This window comes from Aptenodytes patagonicus, chromosome 6 (genome assembly GCF_965638725.1).
Source record: "Aptenodytes patagonicus chromosome 6, bAptPat1.pri.cur, whole genome shotgun sequence".
Taxonomy (NCBI): domain Eukaryota; kingdom Metazoa; phylum Chordata; class Aves; order Sphenisciformes; family Spheniscidae; genus Aptenodytes; species Aptenodytes patagonicus.
In genome coordinates, this window is record NC_134954.1 from 53492664 (window position 1) to 53518253 (window position 25590).

The 25590-nt window shown below is 43.1% G+C and overlaps 3 protein-coding genes across 7 annotated transcripts; 1 reads left to right on the plus strand and 2 right to left on the minus strand.

Moving 5' to 3' along the window:
- The first annotated feature begins 509 nt into the window (after nt 1-509).
- On the plus strand, nt 510-5808 carry METTL5 (methyltransferase 5, N6-adenosine). Of its 4 annotated transcripts, none has more exons than XM_076342654.1 (8): nt 510-575; nt 1577-1698; nt 2357-2471; nt 2929-3110; nt 3514-3596; nt 3901-3952; nt 4633-4682; nt 5694-5808. In XM_076342654.1, exons 2-8 carry the CDS (start codon nt 1590-1592, stop codon nt 5745-5747), a joined length of 645 nt encoding a protein of 214 aa, XP_076198769.1. In that variant the 5' UTR covers nt 510-575; nt 1577-1589; the 3' UTR covers nt 5748-5808. The 4 variants fall into 4 exon arrangements, with proteins under 4 accessions (XP_076198769.1, XP_076198768.1, XP_076198770.1 ...); XM_076342653.1 differs by lacking the exon at nt 510-575 and adding an exon at nt 671-737; XM_076342655.1 differs by lacking the exon at nt 510-575 and adding an exon at nt 1008-1074.
- Nucleotides 5463-16250, minus strand: SSB (small RNA binding exonuclease protection factor La). Of its 2 annotated transcripts, none has more exons than XM_076342646.1 (12): nt 16161-16250; nt 11149-11223; nt 9585-9688; nt 9243-9417; nt 8984-9091; nt 8783-8883; nt 8469-8540; nt 8342-8384; nt 7475-7615; nt 6913-7096; nt 6619-6750; nt 5463-5909 (listed from the first exon to the last, which is right to left on the minus strand). In XM_076342646.1, exons 2-12 carry the CDS (start codon nt 11212-11214, stop codon nt 5812-5814), a joined length of 1224 nt encoding a protein of 407 aa, XP_076198761.1. In that variant the 5' UTR covers nt 11215-11223; nt 16161-16250; the 3' UTR covers nt 5463-5811. The 2 variants fall into 2 exon arrangements, with proteins under 2 accessions (XP_076198761.1, XP_076198762.1); XM_076342647.1 differs by lacking the exon at nt 16161-16250 and adding an exon at nt 9795-9887 and having other exon boundaries at nt 11149-11226.
- A 574-nt stretch (nt 16251-16824) lies between these two features.
- On the minus strand, nt 16825-23969 carry KLHL23 (kelch like family member 23). The gene is made up of 3 exons (XM_076342644.1): nt 22757-23969; nt 21096-21248; nt 16825-20510 (listed from the first exon to the last, which is right to left on the minus strand). Exons 1-3 carry the CDS (start codon nt 23967-23969, stop codon nt 20200-20202), a joined length of 1677 nt encoding a protein of 558 aa, XP_076198759.1. The 3' UTR covers nt 16825-20199.
- Between the last annotated feature and the right edge of the window lie 1621 nt (nt 23970-25590).

The window sequence follows — 25590 nt, forward strand, 5'->3', positions numbered from 1 at the left end:
CCTGAGGGCAGGGGCACCTGCGGGGGACGCGGGAAGCGCCTCTGAGACTTTAGACCCGCGGTTGCGCGCTCGCTACCATCAGTAGCGCTGCTAGAGGTGGCAGAGCACCAACGGGCTTCGGCAGTAGCACCGCATCTCGCCGGCAGCTCACGCGTCTGGGCGGCCGCGGGCCCGGCGGGATGACCGGGGTGTCCGGGCCATCCGCAGCGCCACGCCCTGAGGTACCGGAGTGCGTCTGCACGCTCCTGCCGGGAGAGAAATGTATTTGGATGTGAGTTACCGTAGCTTGCATGCTGACCAACAGTTTTAAAGCTCGATAAAGAGATTTTCAACTGTGTAATGGAAAACGCTAAAAGAAAAAAATCTGTCCCTAAACAAAAGTAACCTTTTATCTGACAGCGACAAAACCCCAAGTCCCCAAGGCAGACACCCCTCTGCTGGCTTTGCCACCGTGTTTCCTGTGGCTGTCCATCTTCTGGTGACTTGTCTTGCGTTGCGGTTCCTTAAGGGCAGGGAATATCGGGCACGCGGTGCAGTATGTCTCCCTCCAGGACTGTAGGAAGGAACACAGAAAGGTAAATAAATCTGTTATTTTCTCTCAAGGACCATCCTTTCCACCGGACGGGTAGAAGTCCATTACTTTGCCTTCTGTCCCAGCTTGACCACTGAAGAAAGTGCTGGGGGACAAGCCTGGGGGACCGGGCTTTCACAAACACGTAACAGTGGTAACACATAAGGTTGTAATAAAATGTTTCATGTTTATAATACATGATAGTGAAAGCTAGCATTGGTTAATTAAAAAAAGGGGAAAGTTTAGTTGCATTTAATTCCCGCAGGTCCCCGTTTGCCTGGGAAGGGGCGGCGGCTCCGCGGCCTGCGGCAGGCCTGGCAGCGGCCGCCTCGCTCCGGGGGGACGGGCAAGGGGCGGGGCGCGGCGGCCCGTCGCTCCGCGGCTCGGCCCGGCGCCGGGGGCTGGGGCGCGGCGAGGGGCCGGGCGGCTCAGCGGAAGTGCGCGGCGGCGCGCGGATCGGCCCGGCCCGGCCCGGCCCCTCAGCCCGCCCCGCCGGGGCTGCGGTGAGTGGAGGCGGCGTCAAGGGGCTACCGGTGAGGGGGTGGTGGAGGTGCGTGCGGATCAGCGGCTTCGCCGCCGCGGAGAGGGCCCTGTCGGGCGAGCGGCCGGTGTGGTTGGTGGAGGTCCCTGGGGCTCGGTTCCTGCTCTGCTTAGAGCTGGACGCCTCCGCGGCGGGCGGGGCCTGTCGGTAGGAGCGGAGCCCCGGGCCGAGGGCCGAAGCCCCGGGCCGAGGCGGGCGCGAGGCCTCTTCGGCGCCTAGCTTGGGGCGGGAGCCGGTTACTGGCCGTGCGTGAGGAGAGGGGCTGCCGCGGTCCGGGAATGGCTTCGCGTTAGCCAGCGCCGCGCTTGTTCCCCGTCATCAGTGCGCCGTCAGCTGGATCCCTTAAAACAGCTGCATGAGAACACCTGGAAGATGCTGAGCTGTACAGTGGGATTTTAAGTATAAAAATTTAACATAGTGTGTAATTCATATTATTGTAACTGATTACGCGTTATTTTTCTTAGTTAAACTATAAACATGAAGAAATTAAAGCTTAAAGAACTGGAAAGCTGTCTTCAACAAGTTGATACTTTTGAAAGTCCAAAACTACTTCTTGAACAGTATCCAACGAGACCTCATATCGCAGGTAGAGGTTACCTACAGCACTGTTGTCTCTTTTACTAGTTCTTCATCAGCACTTTAAAAAAAAAAAGTGTTTTGACTGCATTATCTCCTTTGAAGCCTTTACACTAAAAGTAGTTGAGAAATTGTATCCAGGAGGAATGAAATTAATTATTTTTTAATTCTGTTAACTTCTTTTCATTAGAAGTATACCATTAATGTACAATCCAAAAATCAAGTAAATTGATTTAAAAGATAGATAATGTTGTGATAGAAACATCTTAATCTGTAAATGAGAAAGCTGAAATGGACTTATTTCATGACACGCAAAAAACAGTAAAAGTGTATATACAGACACTCACCCATATCTTAAATGTGATTTTTTCCAATATTTTACGTCTATTGTTTTTCCCCAGACAAATTTAGAGGCATACTTTTTCCACAAACAATACTCACAGCTCTATGTGTAATCTCTCCACCAAACGTCTAGAGTTCTCTAATTCATCAAAATGTTTTTGACTTGTTTTCACGTATAAATGAATTACAGGCAGTGAGAACATCAGCTTAATTTTGCATGACAAGAAACCTTAATTTCAGAGTTTTCTGAAGGCAAAAGTAGCTTTTCTTGATTAATCAGATGCTTATTTGATATTATTGACCTGTGGGTTTTTTTTTCCCCCCAGCATGTATGCTTTATACAATTCACAATACTTTTGATGATATTGAAAACAAAACAATTGCAGATTTAGGATGTGGTTGTGGCATGCTCAGCATTGGAAGTGCAATGTTAGGAGCAGGGTAAGTATTTAATACTAAGTTCTGTTTGTGTTTTTTTCTGGCATAGAAGAGTAGAAAGTAAGATTAGAACATAGCAATGCTGAACTAAACTAATTTTAGGTATCTAATCTGGTGCATAATGAGGCTATTTAATATGTTTAGACAGTTAATAACCATTCAAATAGTGGAGGAGATAGACATGAATGGAATGCCATGAATTTGGAAGTGATAATGTTTGCTTTCCCTTGAAGCACTAAATGAACACATGAAACTTCCTTCACAAACTTTAAAAGGATATTTGAGAAAGGGCAACAGAGCTACTTGCATTTTTATCAGCACTGAATTTATAGTATCTGCTTGTTACATTTCCTAGATAAAACAAGTTGTGTACACAGATCCCTTTCAAAACTTTACTATAGACTTTAAACACCATTTTAGTTTGCAGGAAACTAATATGTGGCACTTTTTTTTTTAATAGATTGTGTGTGGGGTTTGACATAGATGCCGATGCACTGGAAATATTTAATAGTAATATTGAAGACTTTGAGCTCACGAACATCAACATGGTTCAGTGTGATGTCTGTTGTTTATCTGACAGCATGTCACAGGCTTTTGACACAGTTATTATGAACCCTCCGTTTGGTACCAAGCATAATAAAGGTTCGTAATTCTGAAAGTCAGTTAGAAATTATTAGGAATGAAATAGCAAGGGAAACCCTTTTAATGAAACATCTTCCTTCTTTATTACAATTACCTATTGTAATTACCTAGAGTTTTGTTGATCTGGAATCAGTTTCCTAAGTACAGATTAACAACTTCATCATTGTAACTAACAATTGCTGGGTATGAAATAAACAATACTAGCTATTTCATATCCCTATCATTTTTATCTTTTACTAACAGCAATTGGGTACATTTTAGAAATACTTTCTGTACTTTAATGTATTCAGCGCTGTTTCTCAGATAGCTATTACTCCAGAAAAATTGAAGAATGAAGCAGATCTTTAAGTCCTCTAGTTTAAGCTTGCATTTAACAATTCTAATAATTTCATCATTCTTTTAGGAATGGATATGATTTTTCTGAAAACTGCTTTACAAATGGCAAAAACAGCTGTATATTCCCTTCACAAAACTTCAACACGGCAGGTAAGCCCTTCATTTTAGCAGGGCAAGCATTAACCAGGCAATGAAATAGCTGGCATTTAATGATGTTGTCTATAGCTTCACTGATTTGTTCACACCTTTAGGGGGTATGAAACTTGTTTTGGGTAAACACTAATCATGTCAAATAACTGTGATCTCACATACATCAAGGTAAGTAAGTGATCTAATGTTTCAGCTTGAAAAACAAAAGCACAGGAGACTTCTTAAATAAGTACAGAGTATAGATGTTTACAAGACAGCGTAGAAACAAACTTTTAAGTTTACCTGTATCTATTTAATATTGTAGCACATTCAAAAGAAAGCAGATGAATGGGAAGTGAAGATGGAAGTCATAGCAGGTAAGATTAATTTGTTGTTAAAGAAAAAAAAAATTTGTTGTGGGCTAGTATCTGTAACACTACTAGCCAGTCTTAACAGCCTGAGGTAAATTTAAGTGTGATTTAACACTGAAAATGACACAGGTCTTTTTTTAAGCAGCTCCCCCTTTTTTTTTTTTTAATCTACCTTGCTACCTGGCTAGAATACAAGCAGACACTTAATAAAGCTCTGAGGAATGTATATTCTGTGCAGAATTAGAATTGGATTTCTTCCTGGACTAGATTTTGCCTTCAAGCAGAAGTTACCTACCTTCCTGCTTCAAAAGATTGTTGCTGAATAACAAAAGCAAAGTGCAGGTCAGTTGTCACACAAAAAACCATCCTGTCCTTATAGTCACCTAAATATTTTTCTTTCAAGTATCTTCCCGATTCTTAAACATCACCAGCTGGATGCTTTATACAGTCATACAACTTGAGACATGGAAGTTGCACAAGTGCTTGAAACACAACTGCATTTCAGCCATCCACTTACTGTCTGATGTGGTTGGCTTAAATGTTCAGCCATAATGTAGTCTAGAGATCAAAACAGTTATCTAGCCAGGGGCAACAGAGGTGGGCAATAGAAGAACGTGGGTGTAGGGTGCAAGTCAATTGACTAACAATCATTCTAGTGTAACAAGTATTCTTTGTACTGTTCACAGAACTTAGATATGACCTACCAGCATCATACAAGTTCCATAAGAAGAAATCAGTAAGTATAAAACCTAACATAACTGAGAAAATGCTCTGTCTTGTACTAGGCAGATAAATAAATTCTACTTAAGAAAATTTAGGTTTTAAGGCCGCGTGTACTGGATGAGGAATGCTCACAGCACTTGAGAGAAGTTCACTACGATGGCATCAAGTTCCATTACTGTTACTACATTTTGTAGTTGAATAGGGAACAGGGAAAATAATCATTGTAATCCAAGTCAAAGATTAAAGGCAGCATTGCAACTAGATGTGAAAAAGCTAAGGGTAGTCTCCTTGACCCAACTTTTAATAGTTATTTGCTTGATCCTATCTGCAGCTGGAACTTAGACTGTAATGAAGGCCAGAGTAACTAGGATGTTAAAGCTGTAGCACTATTTCAGTGTTCTATGCTCTGTACTGCAAATAGCTACAGCCAGTGAAATCCATCACAGAACTATCTTAGAGGGAGCAGGAGGAAGCTGCGCACTTCATCCCACAATAGAAGATCTAGTCAGAATGCTAGAGTATGGAAGCTTAAGCCCACAGGCAAGTTCCTGGGTGGTGAATGCTGGCCTAGAAACATGTATCCCATTACCATAGGGGAAGTAGAGAGAGAATCCTGGAGTAGACTGAGCAAGATTTGAAGATTGTTAGGTATGTTGAGTAGCAAAGACTAGAAGTTTTATTCAGCTGTACCTATTCTCTTGGTGACTTGAACTTAAGTGATAGAAGTCTGTCCTTCAGCTTTGCTACTTCACAGTTACAGCTTCATGCTACATTAACATCCAGGCTTCAGTAGTAAGCAGTTTTAAGTTCTGAATTTATTGGTAGCTGCTATTTAACATAACCGCAAGATTACAAAGTCCAGAACCTTTTACATCTGAATGAGGTGCCAGAGAAGTTGAGAGGATCTGTCAGTATAAACAAAACTATATAAAAGAGTTTTCCAGGGTGGTATGTTAAGAGTAAGCATGCTTATTTAAAAAAAAAAGCTGTAACCTAACAAAATGAAGCTTTCCTCTCATTGTAGGTTGACATTGAAGTGGATTTCATTAGATTTTCTGCCAAGAAACTCCTGAGCTGAGGCATGTCTTTAAAACCTATTGAAAATGGAACAATAAAAACAATGATTTTTTTTAATTTTAGTATTACTGATCTCCATCTCCATTTTCTGTTTTCAGTTGTTTTGGTGCAGGTTCTTCTTTTTCCATTTCCTCTAGTGGTCTCTTCTTGGGACTTGCTGGTTCTGCAAGATTGAATATGTAGTCATTTATGATAAAGGAAAGCATTTCAGTATTACCTGAAATCTGAAAAAATAAACCCTTCCTACCATGTAAGTTCAAGGATGAGTCCTAGTTTATCCACAGCCACTGCTATGCTAGAGGGTTTACTTATTACTGTGACTTAAAGCTTTTAGATGTTCTAAAATACCAACTTTGAAGAGCTTCTTCCCTGTATAACTTCACAGCAGGAGGGCAGGTAAGAAGATGAAGGAATACAATCTAACAGGAGTAAGTTTCACTGGGTTTTGTTTAAGCAGGTGCCGTATCTACTGGACAGAAGCTTAGCTCTTCATCTTCTCCAAGCTAAATAGCAATATGCAGAACTATTAGTCTTCTCAGATCCTCAAGGGAAAAAAAAAAATCACCACTCAAGAGGCTGGGTCTGTATGGTTGTGTAACATTGCTGACAACCACCATCTTTCAATGCAGAATGCTTTCAAGAGCCCTGCAGTACAGCCTCAGCTATCTAGTAATTATTTTAATATGCTTTTTGGACAGTTCTGGAATGAATCAAGCACAAAACCCTTAAAGTTACTTTACTGATACTGACAAGAGGACAGAAATAGTACAATGTAGGGCCAAATCTGAAACACTTCTAAGAAACATGAGTACTTCTCCAGAAAGTAACTCCATGTACTAAAGAAGCTGCATCCAGTGCACAAAATTACATACCTGTTTTAGTATCATCTTCGCCACCTTCTTCTTCATTCTCAAACTTTATTTTCTTGCCCTGAAACTGTACTTTTCCTTTGTGTGCACCTTGAGGTATCTTTCCCCCTCTTCCTTTTCCTTTAATTTTGCGTCCTGTGGGGATATAAGATGTCAGGAACTTTGTCTTTTAACTGGCAAGCTCAAAAGAAAGCTTTACAGTTAGTCAGTGTTTAGTATGTATTCACTATTTACAGTTACTTTCACACAGTGCCACTTCTAGGACATTGTAAATGCTTAAACCAATAAAAAGAGGACCTTTTGTTTTCTGTTTCAGCAATTCTTGCTGATCTTCCAGTATTTTTTTCAGAGCTTCTTTCTCTGCATCTCCTTCTAGCACTTCCCACGTGACATCCTTGTTCCGAAGCTGTAAGTTTCCGTTATGTGCTGCTTTGGCTTTTTCCAGGGCTGCTTTTGCAATATCCTTAAATAGGATAATTCCCTTGAAAAGAAGAGTGGCATTTGCATTTGAATCTTCCTGCGAAAACATTCAGCTAGAATGATGAACAACATATCCTGTTGGGTACCTCAGCAAGTTCATTACTCTTGCATGATGTAAAATATGTCTAGACCAAAGCAAAACCCTGACTGTCCTAACAAACATTCTCAGTCTCAGTTTTGACCGTATCAACTGAGAAGGCTGGAACCTTTACCAGTTCTTTTGAAAGAATTTAAGGAAATAATTTAATTCTGTAGATATTCTGCAATTCCACAAGTCAAATAAATAATTTATTTGATTACATAAAAGAACAAGCATTTAATCATTCAGTTTCAAACTTTAATACAGAGATCTTAACTCCTTGTCTAAGATTGTACTGACCTCCTTTGCACCTCTGACAAAGTGTATCCATTTGATTTCTCCGTGATCAGAAAATACATCATGGAGATCTTCTCTGCATGTTTGATCATCTAGATCACCAGAAAACTTCAAAAGACATCCTGTCTTTTCTTCCAGAGACTTCTAAATGAAATTAAAAAACCCCACATTTTTGTTGAAGAGTCAAGCTTGAATATTCTTTTTTTTCCTCCCTGAATCCTAAGACTATTAAAACATGATAGTGATGAATAAGCAATTGAAGTCACCCCCTTAGCACCATCAGTAACCCAAGCATTCTTGCTACGTAGCTTATTTATGCTGAGTCCAAGTCTTGCATGGTGTGTCCCCTACTCCTTTTTTTTCCTTTTTTAAATTTTATTTGCTTACTACGATACATTTATGTGGAACTTGGGACTCCCCTCCTGTAATAGAGTTACACTCTTTAAATTGTACAAAACAGTTTTCTGAAGGCTGACGCCTCAGGTTGAAAATCTATGTAATACTAATTAAATCCTTACTGGATCCTTTAAATACCACAGAAGAACTGTCATCTCAGTGGTGCATTTAGGATCACTTCTGAACACGTAAACATGCCTAATAATTTAAATTCAGGATATGATCCCTTAAACAAAATTAGTCTCATGAAAATAAGATTAAATACCATGACAAAACCAAGTCTTACTGTACTGTACGTTAGTTGGAAAAGCTGAAGTGACTTTCTAGAAGGTGCTCTTTATTATAGAATTTCAAACTCTGAATATCCCATGTTACTTTACAAAATGTAGCTGCAGGAGCATGTTTGTTATTTTCAATCCACACAAAAGCAAGCATTGCATAGTTTTCAGGTATAGAGATTTAAGAAACCCATACCATTTCAGCATCTGCTGCTTGTTTCTGTTTTTCTTCTTTTTCCCTGTAGAAAAGTTAAATTAGTTAAGAGTTGGTTCAAGTGTGATCAGGTGAGCAAAACCAGGCACTTCAATTGATAATGACTTACTGTTTAGCTCTTGCTTTAGCTTCTACTTTGTTTTGTCTCCTTTCTTCATTCTTCTTTGTACAATACTCCTCCCTTCAACAGAATATAAGCTAAGTTAATACCACTTCAAATATTCCATTAGTTACTTTATAAGACAGCAGTAGCCAAGAAACAGTTGAGATTATCTTTCGGAGTTGAGATGCTAGTCTCCAAAAGGTACAGCTATCAATACCTCTACAACAGTGTAGAAACTTACACTTCTCAGGTCAAGCCAGGTTCTTGTCTAAATTCACCCTTGACCATTATTAGTTCATACATCAGTTAAGTGGACTTACTTGAAAAGTACTATCAGCTCTGTGTCTTTGTACTTTTGGTTTGGGATCTCTGTGAACTTCTTAGCAGATTCAACACTATCAAAAACTGCAAATATTGAGCCCTGTTAAATGGTAAGAGACATTCAGTGTTAGACTAATTGAACAGAATGTCGTCCAGGAGGGATCCCTGCCCCAGGTCTAACTGTTCATCGCAAGAGCTACCTTAAATGTTCTCTGCAATGTTCTCCTCATTTGAATGTTTTCAACTGGACCTTTATCCTCAAGCCATTCTTTGATATCATCAAGAGTTGCATCTAGTGGAAAGCCTTTCTGCAAGATAGCAACAAGCTTCAATTATATGCAACAAACTGACACTTAGTCAGAAGTTATAACCTATCTAGCATGAATTAATTCAAGCTTTACTTAGATGGTTTTCAAAATCATGCAGAACAGCACAGAGCAAAGGAAGAAGCTTACTTACAACATATACAGATCTGTTTTTAATTGCAGCCTTATACTGGTCATTTAATTCAGGAAGGGGTTTGTTTGGAGATCTTCTGATTTTAGTTTTGTCTTCATTTATTTCCATTAAACCAGTCTTGGATTTTCTTAGTGCTTCTACAATAACACTAAAATCTTTTGAAAGGCGACTTAACCTATTGAGTAAGCAGGCACACGTCATTACAAATATACAGGCAAAGCTGAAGCCAAATGTTAAAACAGCAATAGGAGTTGTACATGCAGACCAGGGACATTTGGCCCCAAATAGAGCTAAGTAGCTGAAAGTTACCCTTCCATCCAGATTAGTTGTACTTTGGTTTACCTGTTGAATTTGATCATTACTTCTAAAGGCACCCAGCCATCATCTAGTTTGATCTGCTCCTTTAGGAACTTGTCTCTTGGTAGATTGTGATTGCCAAAATAGTACTGCAAAAAAAGAAGGGAGAGGGAGGCAGGGAGAGAGATTTGTCTTTGAATGTTCAGTCTTAAAAGTTTTTCATCTGACAACTTACTGCAGTGGATTAAGACATACCAAAATTCATTAATCTGAACAATTAGAAATTCCGAGATTATTACTTCCTGCTTTAACATGATCCTTTTCCAAAACTTAGCTGCAACACATAAGCTGTAAAAAAAAAAAAAAAAGCTGGTGCTTCATCCAGTGGGACAATGAGGCAAAGGTAGACTGCAGTTTTGTTTAGGAAAGGCGTGAAGCTTATTCTGTTGACATAATTATTCATCAACCTGATCAAGCTCTGCAGAGTCAAAAGTCAAATTTGTCACCAACAGATTCAGGTTTTAGTCCTTATTTAAGGAACATATAAGCAAGAATATTGTATTTGCCACACTGAGAAATCATACACATAGACTAGAGTTTCTAGGTCTCGTTCAAGAAAATACTATAAGATAAAAAAAATTGTTTTTATTTTAATTTACTATGTTCTCATTTTAATCACGTCCAGCATGGGAAGACAATTCGGCACAAGATAGACAAGTTATCAGATTCTTTTACTTACTAGCAGTCATCTAACTAGGGTCAAATACTTGAAGTCACAGGATAAGTTGGAGCGTTTCCACCAATATCATCGTGCTTTAAAAACTCAGTGCAAGTTCTACAACAATACCTCTCCCTCTAGTATACCTCAAACTCACATTACCACAAGTCTAGCTTTGTCAACTATTTTTCCTCAATTTCTGTTGTTTGGGGTTTTTTTCCATAAATAATGACTACAGCTCCATATGCTGATGGGGATTCACATGCAGCTGTATTTTTATCCATCAGGAAGACAGTTTTGTTCTAGATGTCATATTAAGTGATGTGCCCAGTTTTCCGTTGTAGGGTAACCCTCCAAGTCCCTAGAGTGAGAAAGTTAATCTAAAGCAGGCACATAAGTTTAGTTGTAATTTGTAGCAATAAATTACAAAGCAGTAAATCATAATAGCAAGTTATGCAATGTGCTAGTATTTTTACCAGCACAGATTCCCAAGTAGAAGGATTTTTTCACAAAAAAAATTGAGTCATATAGAATTAAAATGCATCTTCATATCTGCATAGATAAAATAACCCCAGCAAACATAGCAATAAATTGTTTAATGATACATTCACTTGCTATGGCACCTAAAACACTAGCAAGTTAAACCTTTTGTTTTCAAATGGGGGTCTTACAGGCAACTCTAGACAAGTATAACTTGCAACATAGACTACAATTATGAATTATCTTAAAGTATTAAATACCTGTCATAGACCTGTGACAGAGATTTTTTGAAGAGTTGAAGATTCAAGTCTAACTCCCTATGAAGTTAACTTCCCATTAGCCAAGTCCCTACCAATGAGTGTCTCCAAAACTACATCTCAGTCCAGATCCCAAACTAGAAATTGAACTTACCTCAATTTGCTGACAGATTTTGCTTTCCAAAATAGACATGTTTTCACCATCTCCATTTTCAGCCATTTTCACCAGCTGTGTTGAAGAGAACATAGAGCGAAGGCACTAAGTATTAAATAGTACTTTCTACAGATTTGTATTCATATAGTGTTGCATTTTACTGCAGCCTCATCTAAACAAGATAGCAGACAAGTTCTTTAGCCATATGTTGGCTTGTGAGCCAACTTTAAACATGACCACAGAACTCCAAGGGGAAACTATGAAACAACTGAAAAAAACCCAAGTAAAATACTTCGGTTGTTAAGGCAGCATTTGGCATTCTACATTCAAGATAAGTAAAAAAACGCTGGCACTTTATGGCATTATTTGTTATTTACCTTTTTCTAGGCACAGATACTCAGTTGGTACCTAAGAGCAACAAACCTGAGAGCCAACATTTGTTCTTTAAGTCAAATCCAGCCTCTTATCACTAGGCAAAACATCAATAACAAAAATTCTTTAATATTCCTAAATAGGTATAATTAGAAACTTCTCTGAAATTTCTGCCTCCTAATTAATCTTTGAAAGTTCAAGGAACTTAGTGGAGGAATGAATGAAAATATCTGCATTTACTAATACATCCTAAAGATGTCTAGTTCTCTCCTTTACAAACTTGTCTTCACTGCAGTTCTGCCTGAATACTGACTCAAGCATCTTTGATAAGAGGCAAAATGTTTTAACTTGAAAGTAACCTCTTCCCTTAACTGGCAGTAAGCGTATAATCCCAGTACATCAGATACAGTCAGTACATGCACTAGAAGGTTGGTAAGAAAGCCGCTACTGGCTAGAAAGTTAATTGGGATCAGAAAACTTCTATCTAGTTGCTCTTAAGATAAGGATAGAGTGTGAAGAGTAATCCCTGAAGAAAAAGGCAGCTTTATAAAGCTAACAGAAATCAGTTTGATTTCAGTTTTGAAATATAAAGCACAAATTTCTTCTTTCTCCCTTTGGGCACTCTCACACTTGTTAAATCCAGCTACAGAAGTTGAAGCAGTTTCATGGTCCTCCTTTACCCCAGTTCCCAGATCAGTGATCATTAAGACTACTGGTGAAGATGGGTTTGCACTCATGTCTTCCATGGTTTACTGGGAGATTTAAGCATACACATTCTGCTCTTCTGCCACTCGCAGGACAGTAACATCTTTCAGAGCATCGAGATGACTGACAACGTAGAAGCAGGGAAAACTCCCCTGAAACTCATCACAGGAAATGATGTTCTTCATCAGAACACCTGCCTAGCAGCCCCATCTTATTTTAGTAGTTTAATTCACCGATCGTTGTTCAGCCTACTGCAGTCTGCAGTATTCCCATTTCCTCCTCTTCCTGATCTCGAGGCTACGTTGCATCCTTTGACTTGCTTGTAGTTCTTTTTAATCTAGGCACTTACAGCCTTAAAATTTGCATCCCGGTCTCCACTACTGGACTTCCACCTGTACCTAACATTGTAACAGTCTTTAAAGTGTGATTTCAGCGAGTGTTAGTTGACAGCTATGCTCAGAGTGTGATCCATTTGTCTATAAGGCACTTCACTAAAATCTAGGCCATAGTACACAAGCTAACAGTTGCAGTTACTTTAGAGATGTCTCACATTAGCCACCCTTAGTTCACCACCACATTCAGGTGCTGGCACTATCTTAACAGTCCCCTGTGATGTTGTCCCCAACACCCAACCTTTGAGAAACCAGTGTTCTATTTTACATTATACCTAATTTGGTGTAATTTAGTGGCAGTCTATGGAGTAGTCTCAGCTTTTGCCATTGGATCAACTAATTGACCACACTTCTTGCATGCTACTGTAACACCTGATCCAACAGGAAGTTAACCCACCAAAGAAAGGGAAGAACAGTTTCATTAGATAAATTTATCACCGACTTGATTCAGCTTGTAGAAAACACTAGCGATGGAACTGTTAGGGCAGGGAGGACAAGAGAAGAAAAAAAAAAAATCAGAAACACCTTTCCATGGCAGCAAGCAGTTGTAGTGGGTTAGATTTGACATTAAATATATCCTCAGGGTCAAAAAAAAAAAAAAAAGTACTGAAAGGCAGCCATGTGAATCTTCATATTCTTGAACCTTAGTTTGGTGATTTAACTCACATTGCAAAGCCTCTTCTCCAGGTGTGGCAGACATTTTTTAAGTACTAGGCAACATATTTAAGTGAACCATTTTCTTATGGGTGCTTTTCACAGTACAGCTCAACTAATGTTTAAGACGACATACTAATTTACTAAGAGATGTGAAAAATTTTGCTCTCTTGCATGTTCTGAGGAAAAAAATTAATTTGGATTTTAGTAATGTATCCTGTTTTAAGAAAAATGCATTAACAGTATGTTCTGGAACTCTAGAACAGAGAATCTGCTGGTGCATACTGAAATACAGGTTGAGCTGGATAGAGGAATCTTCCCTCACCACCTTCCATTTGGTCAGCTGCTCTCAAGTACACTGTTAAGAAGGAGCTGAGTGGAGACAGCTGCTTTGTACTCTTCTGTAGCGTGAAAAACAGACCAGCCTCCAAGTAGGCTGTATCTGCTTGCTCCTTCAGTGGTCTTTGCTATTCTGCCTGTTACACCGAGTAGTGGATTTAGTAGTGGATTTCTTGGAACCAGTTTTCCCTTAATACAAGCTGTTGTTAAAATAAAACTTGAGGCCTTTTGGCTGCGTGCTGCCCAATCACCAGCAGTTCTACCCCAGTTAATGAGGTCAGGATTACGCACAGGCAGCATGTCTGAGATAGTATAGTTAAAAGAGAATCCGTCCGTAAAGCTGTTGACTTTGCTTTGGTTTTGTCATTTAGAGAAAACCCCTCCTCAATCTGTCCAGGGTAGCCTGGCTCTTCTAGCCTCACCAAAAACCACAGCAGTCTGAAGTATGCAGGACAGCCTTCTTTTTACCGCTGGATACCCAAGAAGCCATTAAGAAATGCCAAGATAATAGTTCTGTGAAGCATAATGGAAGAACACATGCTTTTGTCTTCACCTAGCTTCTGCCACCTAAACTCCTTCAGCCTTGTTACGTCCTTGAATACCCTGGCTGTCTTGCACTTCTCCAGCTCTCACAGTGCACCACTCTCCCAGTCTGTCTCACTCTGGGTACCAAAATACCCAGAACCAGCAACTCACTTTCCACATAATAAGGCTCAGCTTCACTGCTAAGAAGATACAAAAAACAAAGTCTATTTCCTTAGCAGTACTTTCAAGGTAAAAACCAAGCTGTACAGAAGTGTAAAACAACACAAGGCCTGGAACAAGTCCTTCAGATTAAGTCTTACACCTGGAAGAGTTTTTCTGAAAAGCACCCTTTCAGCTGCAAGTAACAACAAACTGAAGGCAAGACTAAGAAATACTCAAGCTTCCCATACGTGGAATTCAGTTCAGACACTGATCAAGCTCTAACCTGTTTAGAATAAAAGCAGAAACAGCCTTCTAATTTAAGAGAAATTCTAGTCTTGCTGCACATGCTCACTTCGGACTCTTTAGCTCAGTCATTTGGCACAAGCTAGTCTTCTGGATCCAACTTCCAGATCAATAGTGTTCAGTTGCTGTGCAGCAATGAAGACTGATAAAAAGCTAGCTCCATTGAACAACAACCACAGTCTGAACAGCACGCAAAATCCTACATCAGATTTTATCGTAAGTGCTTCCTTAGTGGACCACACTGAGTTGTTCCTTCTGTGTGCCAACAGTCTGTAGCAGTACTACTCAAAATGAAAACAAGTTAAAATAATACAAGTAGGCATGAGATTTAAGTTACAAATGGAAAATGACAGTCAAGCCCTTTAACTAGAACAATTTGATCCCACGCTATATTAGCTAGATCATCCCTAAAGAACTCTCAGGTGGATTTTCATCGGTCATTTAGTTTACAGATTTAAGGTCTGGACAAAGCTTAGTTGCAGGCTAACTACTTTTACCATTGCTGTAATAGAGTGAAAAGCTTTCTTTTTTAAAAAAAAAAAGCTTCCCCAGTAAAGTAACATGGAACTGTTACTCATGCAACGCATCATTCAGGAACCCGTGTGTAAGAGGCCTGAGCCTTCTGACCAGATTCTTATATGAAAACACAGCTTTTTGTTTAAGGTAAGGATTAACTGCCACCACTCGTTATCACAAATGTTATTTGCACAGTTGGTTTTTGAGCAGAGTCAGTGCAATATAAGAAGGAATTTCTTACAAGAAGTATTTAACCGATAGAAACGTCAGCTCCTGAACCTTATGTCTATGATAAGAGACCATCAGTTTGTTCTAAGACGCTTTTAGGCTACTACAGCGACAACATACCCCTCTTCAGACAACCTCAAGCCCCGTGGCCAAGGTTCCCGCCCAGCGGACACCTCAGCCTGGCTGCAGCGTGAGCGCTGCCCTCAGCCCGCCCGGCCGGCACGGCGCTCCGGGCTGCTCCCGCGGGGCCGGGGTCGCCCACAGGCAGGGGCAGCCCGCGGCCCCTCGCCGGCAGGAGGGCGGGAGCCGCGCTGGCGCGGTGCCCTCAGCGTTCCTTCACCCGCAGCGCTGGGCGCAAAGGACGCGCCACGCAGCGCTGAAAGAGCAGCAGTGGCTCGCACGCATCCCAACACCGCAGGAACCGCGGCCGGCGAATAGCCGCCGCGGTGTCGGCTGACCAGCACCTCTGCGAGCGAAGGAGCGGCGGCAGCTCGCCCTGCGTCCGCCGGGCACGGCTGGGCCCCGCGCCGCGCTTCTGCCCGAGCCGGGGGAAGAAGGGCAGCACGTGCTCCCCCGCCCCGGGGACTCCTCCCTCCCGGCCCGCCGGCGGGAAGCACCGCCGGCAGCCGTGCCCGCAGGCCCGGCCGCCACTGCCCCGCTGGGCCCCGCCACCCGCTCCGGAGCCCTCCCCAGCACGGCACGGCCTGCCGCTCCTCAGAGGGGCCCGGCCCTGACGGAGCGCAGCGCGCCCGAGTGGCGCCGTCCCCCAGGCGCAGCCACCCGGCGCGGGGGCGAGAGGTCGCCCCGAGCACAAACCTGCCGCAGCTCGGAACCAGTCCACACGCGGCCCCGCTCCGCCGCTTTAAAGGCCGCAGTCGGCGCCGCGCGGCCCAGCAGCCTCCGCGGCTGCCGCCCGCTCGCCCCTCACGTGGGCACCGCTTCCGGGGCGGGAGCGGAGGAGCGCGGCGCGGCCCAGCATGGCGCGGCCGGCAGCTGCCCGGAGTGCGGCTCCCTCTGCGCGTCTCAAGGCGGCTGGCCCTGCCGCCGGACGGGACGGAACGGGCCGGGACGGGCGGTGACGGGGTCAGGCCCCAGCTGGGAGGCCTCTGCTTCCAGCCCCCGTCCCCACGGACGCTCCGCCTCTAGCAGCCCTTCCCACCTCCCCTCGTCCGCCGGTGCCCGCAGCCCCGCGACCGCAGGCGCTCCTCGGCGCGGCCAGGTGTCCCTGCGCCCGGAACGATTCGGGAAAGATACTTAGCTACAGACCACGGGAAGTGGGGAAACGCGTTCGTGTCTGTTCTTTGCCTCGGGGAACGCGCAAGCAGCCGTGGGAAGGGCTGGCGCGGTGGCGTGCCTTGCACACGCCGGCAGGCCACCGCGTCTGCCTCGGCCGCCTGCCTGGGTGTGCAGGGGTTTTGTTCACGTGCTTTTGCACAGTTAACAGAAAAGGTAACTTAAATACTTGTATTTGTACACTGATGCTATATTTACTTTTATTAAATGTTACAAACACTCACTGAAATACCATAGATGTGTTGTAGACATCTATAGCGCTACAAATCTTGGGGATCACACGAGTAAAAATGTTAATAAATAGTACTGACTTAACAATTGGTTCGACTTCTGTATTAGTTCATTTTCTAGATTACAAGTGAAACAGGAAAACAGCGTTCACCATGATACAGGTCCGACAGCACAATAATTTAGTGTTCATTCAAGTAGTATTAAAAACATATCGCACAGATGGCTAAAGATCCCCTGCTCTGAGCTTTCCACCTCCCATAGGATGCACAAGTTACCGAACAAGAGCCAGAATCCCTGTTCCTCTCACTGAACTCATACCACCACCTGTGCTCAAGACCCGACTGCTACACGCTTTCTCGGGATGTGCTATGGACATGAGCTAATCTAAAAGGGCATTGTAGGTTATTGTAAAAAACAGCACCAGTTACTTCAACAGCGAGTCTGAACTTTTACAATCCATTTATTCTAACGCATTCAAAAATCTCTAAAAAAATTAGGACTTGTCTGAAGCCCTAGGCAGAAGTCTCAATGACTCGTTTATGCCAGATCAGCACATACTCTACTAGTGTGTCAGAACTGAAGGCTTTTTTTCACTTCGCAGTTAGGCTGAGGGGGAGAAGCAGTGTATTGCTCGCTTGCAGGGTGCCCAGAGGGAGAAAGTGGACTCTGGCTTCCAGTGCCTGAACTCCAACCCCGGAACAGCGCTGCCTTTCACCAACGTTAAGCACCTAGTTTAGAAGCGGCAGACAGGTTAGTCCTTGCCTTGTTCTTACATCCTTTCACCAACTTACGACTGTTGGTGACAGGATACGGGCTGGAATGAACCTCAGGGCCAGCTGTTCTATTGCACTGAAAATTTACATACACACGTTGAGTTCACTGCAGTTTCATTCAATACAAAGATCACCTTCGTGCTCTCACAATGCTGTCCTTTAAATCTCCACCTGCCTTTGAACAATTCTCGGCTGTGGAGATTTCCAGGAGAAACATTCACTTTATTTCTTTTGCTCACCTGTCCGGCTCACACATTTCAAACAGCATCAGAGCTCAATTCCCCACACCTCTTTACAGTTCAGAGTCTTCAAACAAATTACATGGGATCCTTAAATAGCTCTCAGTGGGACAGCTAATGAAGCAAAACGCTGAACCCATGCACACGTGAGCTTCCGACATAGTAAGGTGACACACAAAGACATCAAAACAAGAACTATATGTACACCACAGAACTTCACATCACAGCTCAGAATTGAGTGCCGCCTGCTACCCAGCAGTCAAATGCAAGTAAGAAACAGTACAAACATGTGAAAAAAAACAAAAAAATATTGAAAATGCTTATGATCAAGGAAAAGAAATATTATAAACTCAGGGCTTACCTGCTTGGAAAGCTGCTTGCATTGTATCCGATAAATCCAATAAACCCAAAATTTCATTTTTGGTGGGAGTGCTGGTGTAGGAAGTTCCCACCACACCCTATGACAGCCCTGTGCCATCCCCCCCTCTCATGCCAATGTCTAACAGCTGTTTCTGCTGCCATTTTATAAGCTGGACTGGGAAACTGATCTGGGCTAAAAGAGCCTCTCTGCTCCCCAAGGCATTTCTTTATTTGGATCACCACTATTGGACCGCGCGGGCCCACAGCAGCTGAAGCAGGACCGGGTGAGGGGCAGCAAAGGCAGGAGGGAGCACGAATGCTCCCTCCTCGGCACTGGGAAGGCTTTGCCATCTTGTACTTTCCATACAACTCATGTGCTTCCTTACAGTCTCTCTCTCCCTCCTCTATCCTGTTCCTAATTTTCATAAAACCTGAAAAAAAAAAAGTGTATTTTTAAGGCCTATACCTCCCTGTAGAACATGGCTGACCCCAGACAAGTGAGTCCAGCGTTAGAGGGGAGCGGACAGACACACACACAGAAAGACAATACAGTTGCACCTTGCTCCCTCAGGGAACCGGGCTAATAAAAAGCCGCACATTACAGCATCTATACAAGCCATGAGGTGAAAAGAAATCCTAAGAAGTCACTGCGGTGACGATTCAGTCAAACAGGTTTGTATTACTACCTACACGGCAGGATGCAAAACAAGGACTGGTGAGAAGGCTGGGGATAGCAGGGTCAAAACACCAGCTATTTAAATAGTACCTATGGATTCTGCTGGCACTGGCACTGCTATGCTGCGCTGGGAGCTTGCCGCGGGAGTCTCCCAGTGAAGAGGTGACAAAACAGTGACCTTCCTGCCCATCTCAAGTTGCTTTCCAGACAGAATTTGAAGATCTCGTATTACATTTTGAGAGAAATAGTAAATAAATCCAGCAGACCACTTAGCATTCAATTTCTCCATGCGTAACATATTTTGACAAGTTTCTTCAGTTATCACCTTTGCTCAAGTCACAGTTTAGCACTCTAAAGACTGAAAGGTGTTAAAATAGAGAAGTTTGTATCTCGCGGGGATGTTAGCAACTTTCCAGTCTCTCTCATTTCTTCCTTCCATTCCACAAAGACACACATCTTAAATTTGATTTTAAAAAAATAGTTACCATGGTAAGGCTTCTCCCCGGGAAAAAAAATAAAATCACCAATACCTGTGCATCAGCCAAAGAGCCCATTGCAAAGCCATGCAGAGTCTTTTTTTATTTTTCAAGGGCCCTGCCAGTGTGAGAATGACAAAGTGAGCACTTTTCTCAAACTGCCTCGTACTGCAGAGCACTGTTCTCCTTCTGGAAAACTAGTGCACACTTTCGGCTTGTGCTCTGGGGCTACTGCGTGACATTTCTTCCTTCATTTCCAGCCTGTGCTCTTTTCCCCTCTGGCATTTGAAGATAGAATTAGAGGCATCCTATAACTGCCCATGATTTCTGGATGTGATAACCTAGTTATCCAAGTGATACTGCTCTATATGTACCACATGCTTAGCTTGTTGCAATGAACCATTTCTATAGCTACCTTTGGACTATCAAACATTTCATCTTAAGCCCAGCATAGAAATGCAGAGTATTTTGTTTGGCTTTACTCACCTTAGCACCAGATTATAGTTCCATCCAGTGATTAATGAAAACAAATCTGTTTTTCACAGTAGTTTCTATATAGCTGCACAAAGTATTATAAGAGAGTAATTTGAAAACTTTCATGACAAAGAATGATTGGACTGAAAAATATATGGAAATCTTGTCACCACATTTATATTTCTGAATTGTTTAAAATAAAGACAAATTATACCTAGTTTTTAATGATATGCGCTAAGAGATTGTATTACACATCTCATTCATGAGGTAATCAGTACTATTATGAATACTGCATCTGCTGTTTTCTGTAGCAGCAATATGAAAATTAAATGTTTACACGTTATACACACAGACACAGCCATGTGACCGCATAGCGCTGGGAAGATTGCCTACTGCTTCCCATTTATTCAGTTCAGGGTTGTATTTCTCAATACTCTGCAGATACGTTCCTTTTGAATAGGAATATCCTCCTGTTACATAGATGCATCCGTTCATAACCACCGCGCCACACTCCATCCTTCTCTCCATCATGTGAGCCATCTGCTTCCACTCATTTTGCTCTGGGTCATAGCAGTCCGTGATCGTGGTCTGTCCACCCACAAAATAGATCTTGTTTTGTAACGTAATTGAACACAATCCGTATTCTTCAGGAAGAAAGAAATACAGCTCAACTCAGCATGATAATGTTAACTTAAACTGCAGCTACATGAGAAACACTGGGCATCACTGAGGGCGGCTGAGTTTCTTCACTGAGCTTAGGAGTCACCTCAGGATTTTCTGCTACACTGGGTAAAAGCAAGCTCAAGGCGTTACAGAAGATACAGACATGAGCACCAGTACTTAGTGAGAATTGCTTTAAAAACTTACTGTTACCAAATGTAGAACATAGAGAAAACCCTTTTAAAATTCATATAAATTATTTTTGCCGAATGCCTATGAATAGATAGATAGATTGTATAGAAAGTTAGTTTACTAGTGTTTAATAGAATGCAGCCATTCCTTAGTTCAATATTTATATAATGATTTCTATAGAACAGATGCTTGAAGAGGGTCTCTCCTTCCCCTCTCAGAGTCTGAAAATGGGAGATGATCCCACTCTGGCCCATGCTGCCCTACAGGCATTGCTCCTTTTATTAGGAACATGCCAGAAACTCTTCAGTGGGCTTAAAGACTCCCAGCTACAAGTAATCAAATCAAGCTCTACGGTCGTTACAGAAATTATTGTTTACCTGGATGCGGACTTGTGGTGACTATACTCCACTCATTGCTACCTGAATGGTATCTCTGGATTTTATCATAGGTGCAGCTTCCCCTGTACCCATAGTGACCTCCAGTTACGTAGATGACTTCATGCAGGACACAGGCGGTGGCATTTCCAACACCTGTACACAGTGTGAAAGTCACAACACACCTTCAGACTGCACACAATAACCATGGTCAGTTCCACCCGTAATCCCATTTCAAATGACTTCTTAATTAATATTTTAGGGTGAAATTATGCTTGCAAGTATTTAACTGAATGTGAAATTAAATAAACTTGTCAAGACACCTTATTTTATCAGCGTAAATCAAGAGCAATTAAATAAAACTGCAGTAACCGATACATATTCCGTATAATACAGCCACACAATGCTTCACAGAATTTTTATGCAACCACATTGGTTTTAGAATAGGGAATTACTTTCAATATTTCACTAAGTTAAAGAGATTTTTAAAAGTCACTCATATGGCAAGGACAAAGACAATGGGAGTTGAGATCATTTAGTGTCTCAGGGTATCTCTTCTGATACTTTTAGTCTTTCTCATGGTATTATTAATTATGCTATTGTATAAACAAGGACACAAACAGAATGGAGCCATGTTAACTCTGTCTCTAGGAGAACAAAACAAAATAAAATAAGGGATCTGGCAAGACAAAATGGACCAAAATTAGGAAATTAGTGTGGGGTTTTTAAGCATCTAAGAAGTTGCACACAGAAAACGCGACAAAACAACTGCACAGAATGTGTAACTGTTCACAGTATTAATGTAGCATTTCTATTTTTAAAGGAAATAAAAAGAGAATAATAGCAAAGTTTGTGGAAAATATATGAACAACGAAGAAAGTTGTAAGAGCACGAAAAGTGGTTTTTCCTGTTAGATACACCTCCAAAAACTCTCCTGTATGTAGAAAAATACTATGTTGCATCAACTTACAGTAAAATTTTATAATTAATTGTAAATAATTGCATTAATTTATAGAAATGTATGATAAAACGTGTAATTGTTTATAAATTTTGTAACAAAATAATACCCTTTAGTTATGCTATGATTCAAATTCACACATTTTTAATAGATCACTATTTTGGCTGTTAGAAACAGGTATTAGGGCTTTTCATTATCCTCACACTAAAGATTAAACTACGGATCCTGCACAGATGATACACTGAAATATGAGGCAACTGCATGCAAGAAGTTTTAAATGAAGATGACACCTTTATAAATGATTGCACAGAAAATCTTAGTAATCTGGTCTTAGATTAAAATAATACAATCCTTTTATTGGAGCTTGCTTTTTGACCATCTACCGAATGGACTCTAATCCCAGGTAGTTTTCTGATTGCTTTCTAATTTGAACAGAAATTTTACTCCTGAAAGAAGGCAAAATTAAACTGGGCCTGCCACTTGCTTTTTGACCCTAGTGTTCTGTGGCACAGCCCAGCATAGCATTTGGACGTTTACAGTCGTTTGGCTAGTAAAGACCTGAATCAAAGCCCACCAACATTAACAGGAGATTCCCATGGACTTCACTAGAACTTGGATCAAACCCTAAATGTGTCCATGGCACTTAAAAGTGGCAAATGCAAAATGAATGACAGTTGAGGCAGATGCCATACAAAAGCTTACCCACCTTTGATCATGTTTGCAATAGGAAGCCATTTCTTTTTTAAAGGATCATAGAACTCAGCTTCTTGCACCGGAGCTCCCTTTCGGTAACCACCCAACACATAGATGCAGCCACTCAAGGAAACTGCGCAGTGGTAATACCTTGCGTCAAGCATGGGGCAGCCTTCTGTCCATTCATCTCTCTCACTGTTATATATCCACACGGTGTCAAGGGCTTCGATGCTCTCTGTTCTATAACCTCCTGTCACATATATGTCTGGTCCCAAGCTAGTGACACCATAGCTCTCTCTGGTGTGATCCGGCATCTCTGTTCCCTGGACCCATGCGTTGGTTAAAGGATCCCAAACATGCACTTCTGATAAGGGATGCCAATAATATCCTCCGATCACATACATGGCTGCTGTGGGTCTTCTGGAAAGACCCTTGGGATTGAGGTTCAGGGCATTGTATATGAGTGACCTTATCTTATTGTCATTAAGTCGGCATTTTTTTTGTAGGCTTAAAGCTGACCTCAAATACATGTTATCTAAGTCTACTTTGATGTAGCTCAGCAGTTCATAGACGTCTTCAATTCTTTCTTCCACATTGTGTGCAACCCACTTAATGACAGCTTCAATGGCCACCTCTTCCTTCCAAACATTGAGATTCTCTCTGGAGAGGATGTAAGAGAGCTTCTCCTTGCCAACGTCCAGAAACTCTTCCTGCTTCCACACTTCTTCAAACTGCCATAACAATATCCTCCTGGACTCTTTTTCTAGCTCCGAGCAATCATGATATTCGGCAAAGGAGTGCATCCCTATGCAGTTGTCAGTATCTAAGTGCCTCACCAGAAACTGCTCGCAGGCTTTCTTTACTGACACGAACTGGAGGAGGTCTGCAGCCTGGAGTAGGCTTTGGACATTTCTCTTTGTTATCTGGATCTGTGATGTGTATGCATAATTCACGAGGGCTTCCAGTACGGCATGGCTGAGCCCGGGAAGTCTGATCTGGTTTTTAGATTTCTCTTTCATATCGGCTGTGAACATGGCTTTAAAATAATTGCTGCAAGCCGCTAAGGCGGCTCTGTGGCAGTGGAAGATGACCCCCGAAGCGCACTGCAGGGTGATGTCGGTGAACAGTCCGTCCAGGTAAAACGCCCGGAACGCCTCCAGGAAATCGGCGGGGTGAGAGGAGTCCTTGTAGAGGTACGCGTAGTCCTCCTGCCCAGCCACTGCCATCGCCGTGACCCGCGCACAAAAGCGGGCAGCCGGGACGCGCCGAGCGGGGCCGCCGGCCGGCACCGCCGCGCCGGGCTCCCCGCGGCTTTGTCCGCGCCCCGCCGGCGGACCGGAGAGCCGCTCCGCGAAGCCCCGCCGCCCTCTGGCTACGGGTCCGCCCCGCGCCCGCACAGCCTCCCCGGCGCGGTACTCACGCCCGGGCGGAGCGCGGCCGCGGCCAGAGGCGCTCCCAGGCCCGCGGCGGCCCCGCGACCATCTTTGGAAGAGCCGCTGCCCGCGGGAGGCGGCGGGGCCGGAGCGGCAGCTCCTATTTTGGTGCCCCGGCCGCCTGCCCGCCCCCGCGGACCCCTCCGCGAGGTCAGCGGGACCCGGCGCCCAGCCCGGCCCCCGCCCGCCGGCTCGCGGAAAACTCCGGCCTGAACGGCTGCTGCTGCCCTGGGGCTCTCCAGCCCCGGGGGCGGGGGGTTAAAAGGCTGACTGCGATGATGACACAAGGCCCGGCCGTATTAGGGACAGAAGCAGGCGCCTGGGGAGCGTCACCAGCTTGGTGGCACTCCGCCACACAACAAAGCAAGGGGGCCTCTGACTGCCGCTAACGGCGACCTGAAGCCGCCTCTCGCAGGGGCGCCCCGCTCTCCCAGGCGCTCGGAGGAGCGATGCGGAGAAAGGCAGCACGCTCCGGGGATTCCCCCATTACAGAAGGACGGGATTCGAGAGGGAGTGGCCAGAGCTCTCCTCAAACACCTGAACCCAGTAGGGCGCAAAGGACGGTCACAAACTATGCTGACAAACAGACTCCAACTATAAGCAAATTATTCAGGAAGGTGGTTATATTGGCTTTTACCACTTCTGAAAATGTGGGTCACAATTTAAGAAGTCTTTTTCTTCTCTGCTGGCAAAACATTTTCTGCAATGGAGACCTTTAAAAGTATTTGAAGCACAGCATCCTCTGGGTTTAAGCAGCTGTGCTCCCTCCTTCACCTGCAGCAGGGTTTGAATCCTTTGGATCCAGCAGCCAGACTCCCCTTGCCCTGCCAGAGCTCTCCTGGATTGAAAGGACTGGCAGCAGTTTCTCCTACCAAAACGAGGTGGATATTTGTTATTATTCGCTAAGTGCCAGCAATACCTAAAAGGACAGTTCCTGCTCTACACAGATTCTTTAGCACGAACCAAAGAAGGAATCTGAACTGGAAAGTGTATATGGACATACCCCTCTACCATCCTTCCTCAGATGCTAACCGTGCAACAGGACTCAAACTTGCCCTTGGCCTTTACATAGTAACACGAGGCATGAGTAAGCTGATCCGAACAAAAAACAGCAAACCCTTCACACATCTTCAGTTTTTCAACCACTCTTGATGCACTGTTAGCCCAGGAAATCAGAGTTCTGTGGTATAACCCAGGAATTAGCAGCAGCCCTGCGTCTCTGACCCAAGCCGGTCCCTCAGCTACGTTACTCACTCCATTTCTTTCTCTAGAGCATTCCCTTGTATGGCCCTGAGTCTGTTTATACATCCCCATGCCAACAGCTTTGTTTTGCTGTGGTTTTGCACTTTCCATTTCGTCAGCTTCCTATGGACAAGCAGGAACTTCTCCCAGGTCTTGGCCATCCTACTAGCAC

What these genes read in the sequence shown, in the direction of transcription:
- SSB (XM_076342646.1), bottom strand. Translation starts at nt 11,214, where the DNA reads ATGGCTGAAAATGGAGATGGTGAAAACATGTCTATTTTGGAAAGCAAA. An exon ending in GAGCTGATAGTACTTTTCAA is followed by an intron (nt 8,541 to 8,782) that starts GTAAGTCCACTT and finishes ATTCTGTTGAAG; the next exon opens with GGAGGAGTATTGTACAAAGA. An exon ending in TTGTCAGAGGTGCAAAGGAG is followed by an intron (nt 7,097 to 7,474) that starts GTCAGTACAATC and finishes CTTCTTTTCAAG; the next exon opens with GGAATTATCCTATTTAAGGA.
- METTL5 (XM_076342654.1), top strand. Translation starts at nt 1,590, where the DNA reads ATGAAGAAATTAAAGCTTAAAGAACTGGAAAGCTGTCTTCAACAAGTT. An exon ending in AGTGCAATGTTAGGAGCAGG is followed by an intron (nt 2,472 to 2,928) that starts GTAAGTATTTAA and finishes TTTTTTTAATAG; the next exon opens with ATTGTGTGTGGGGTTTGACA. An exon ending in TGGTACCAAGCATAATAAAG is followed by an intron (nt 3,111 to 3,513) that starts GTTCGTAATTCT and finishes TCATTCTTTTAG; the next exon opens with GAATGGATATGATTTTTCTG.
- KLHL23 (XM_076342644.1), bottom strand. Translation starts at nt 23,969, where the DNA reads ATGGCAGTGGCTGGGCAGGAGGACTACGCGTACCTCTACAAGGACTCC. An exon ending in TATTGCAAACATGATCAAAG is followed by an intron (nt 21,249 to 22,756) that starts GTGGGTAAGCTT and finishes CACTGTGTACAG; the next exon opens with GTGTTGGAAATGCCACCGCC. An exon ending in CACCACAAGTCCGCATCCAG is followed by an intron (nt 20,511 to 21,095) that starts GTAAACAATAAT and finishes TTCTTCCTGAAG; the next exon opens with AATACGGATTGTGTTCAATT.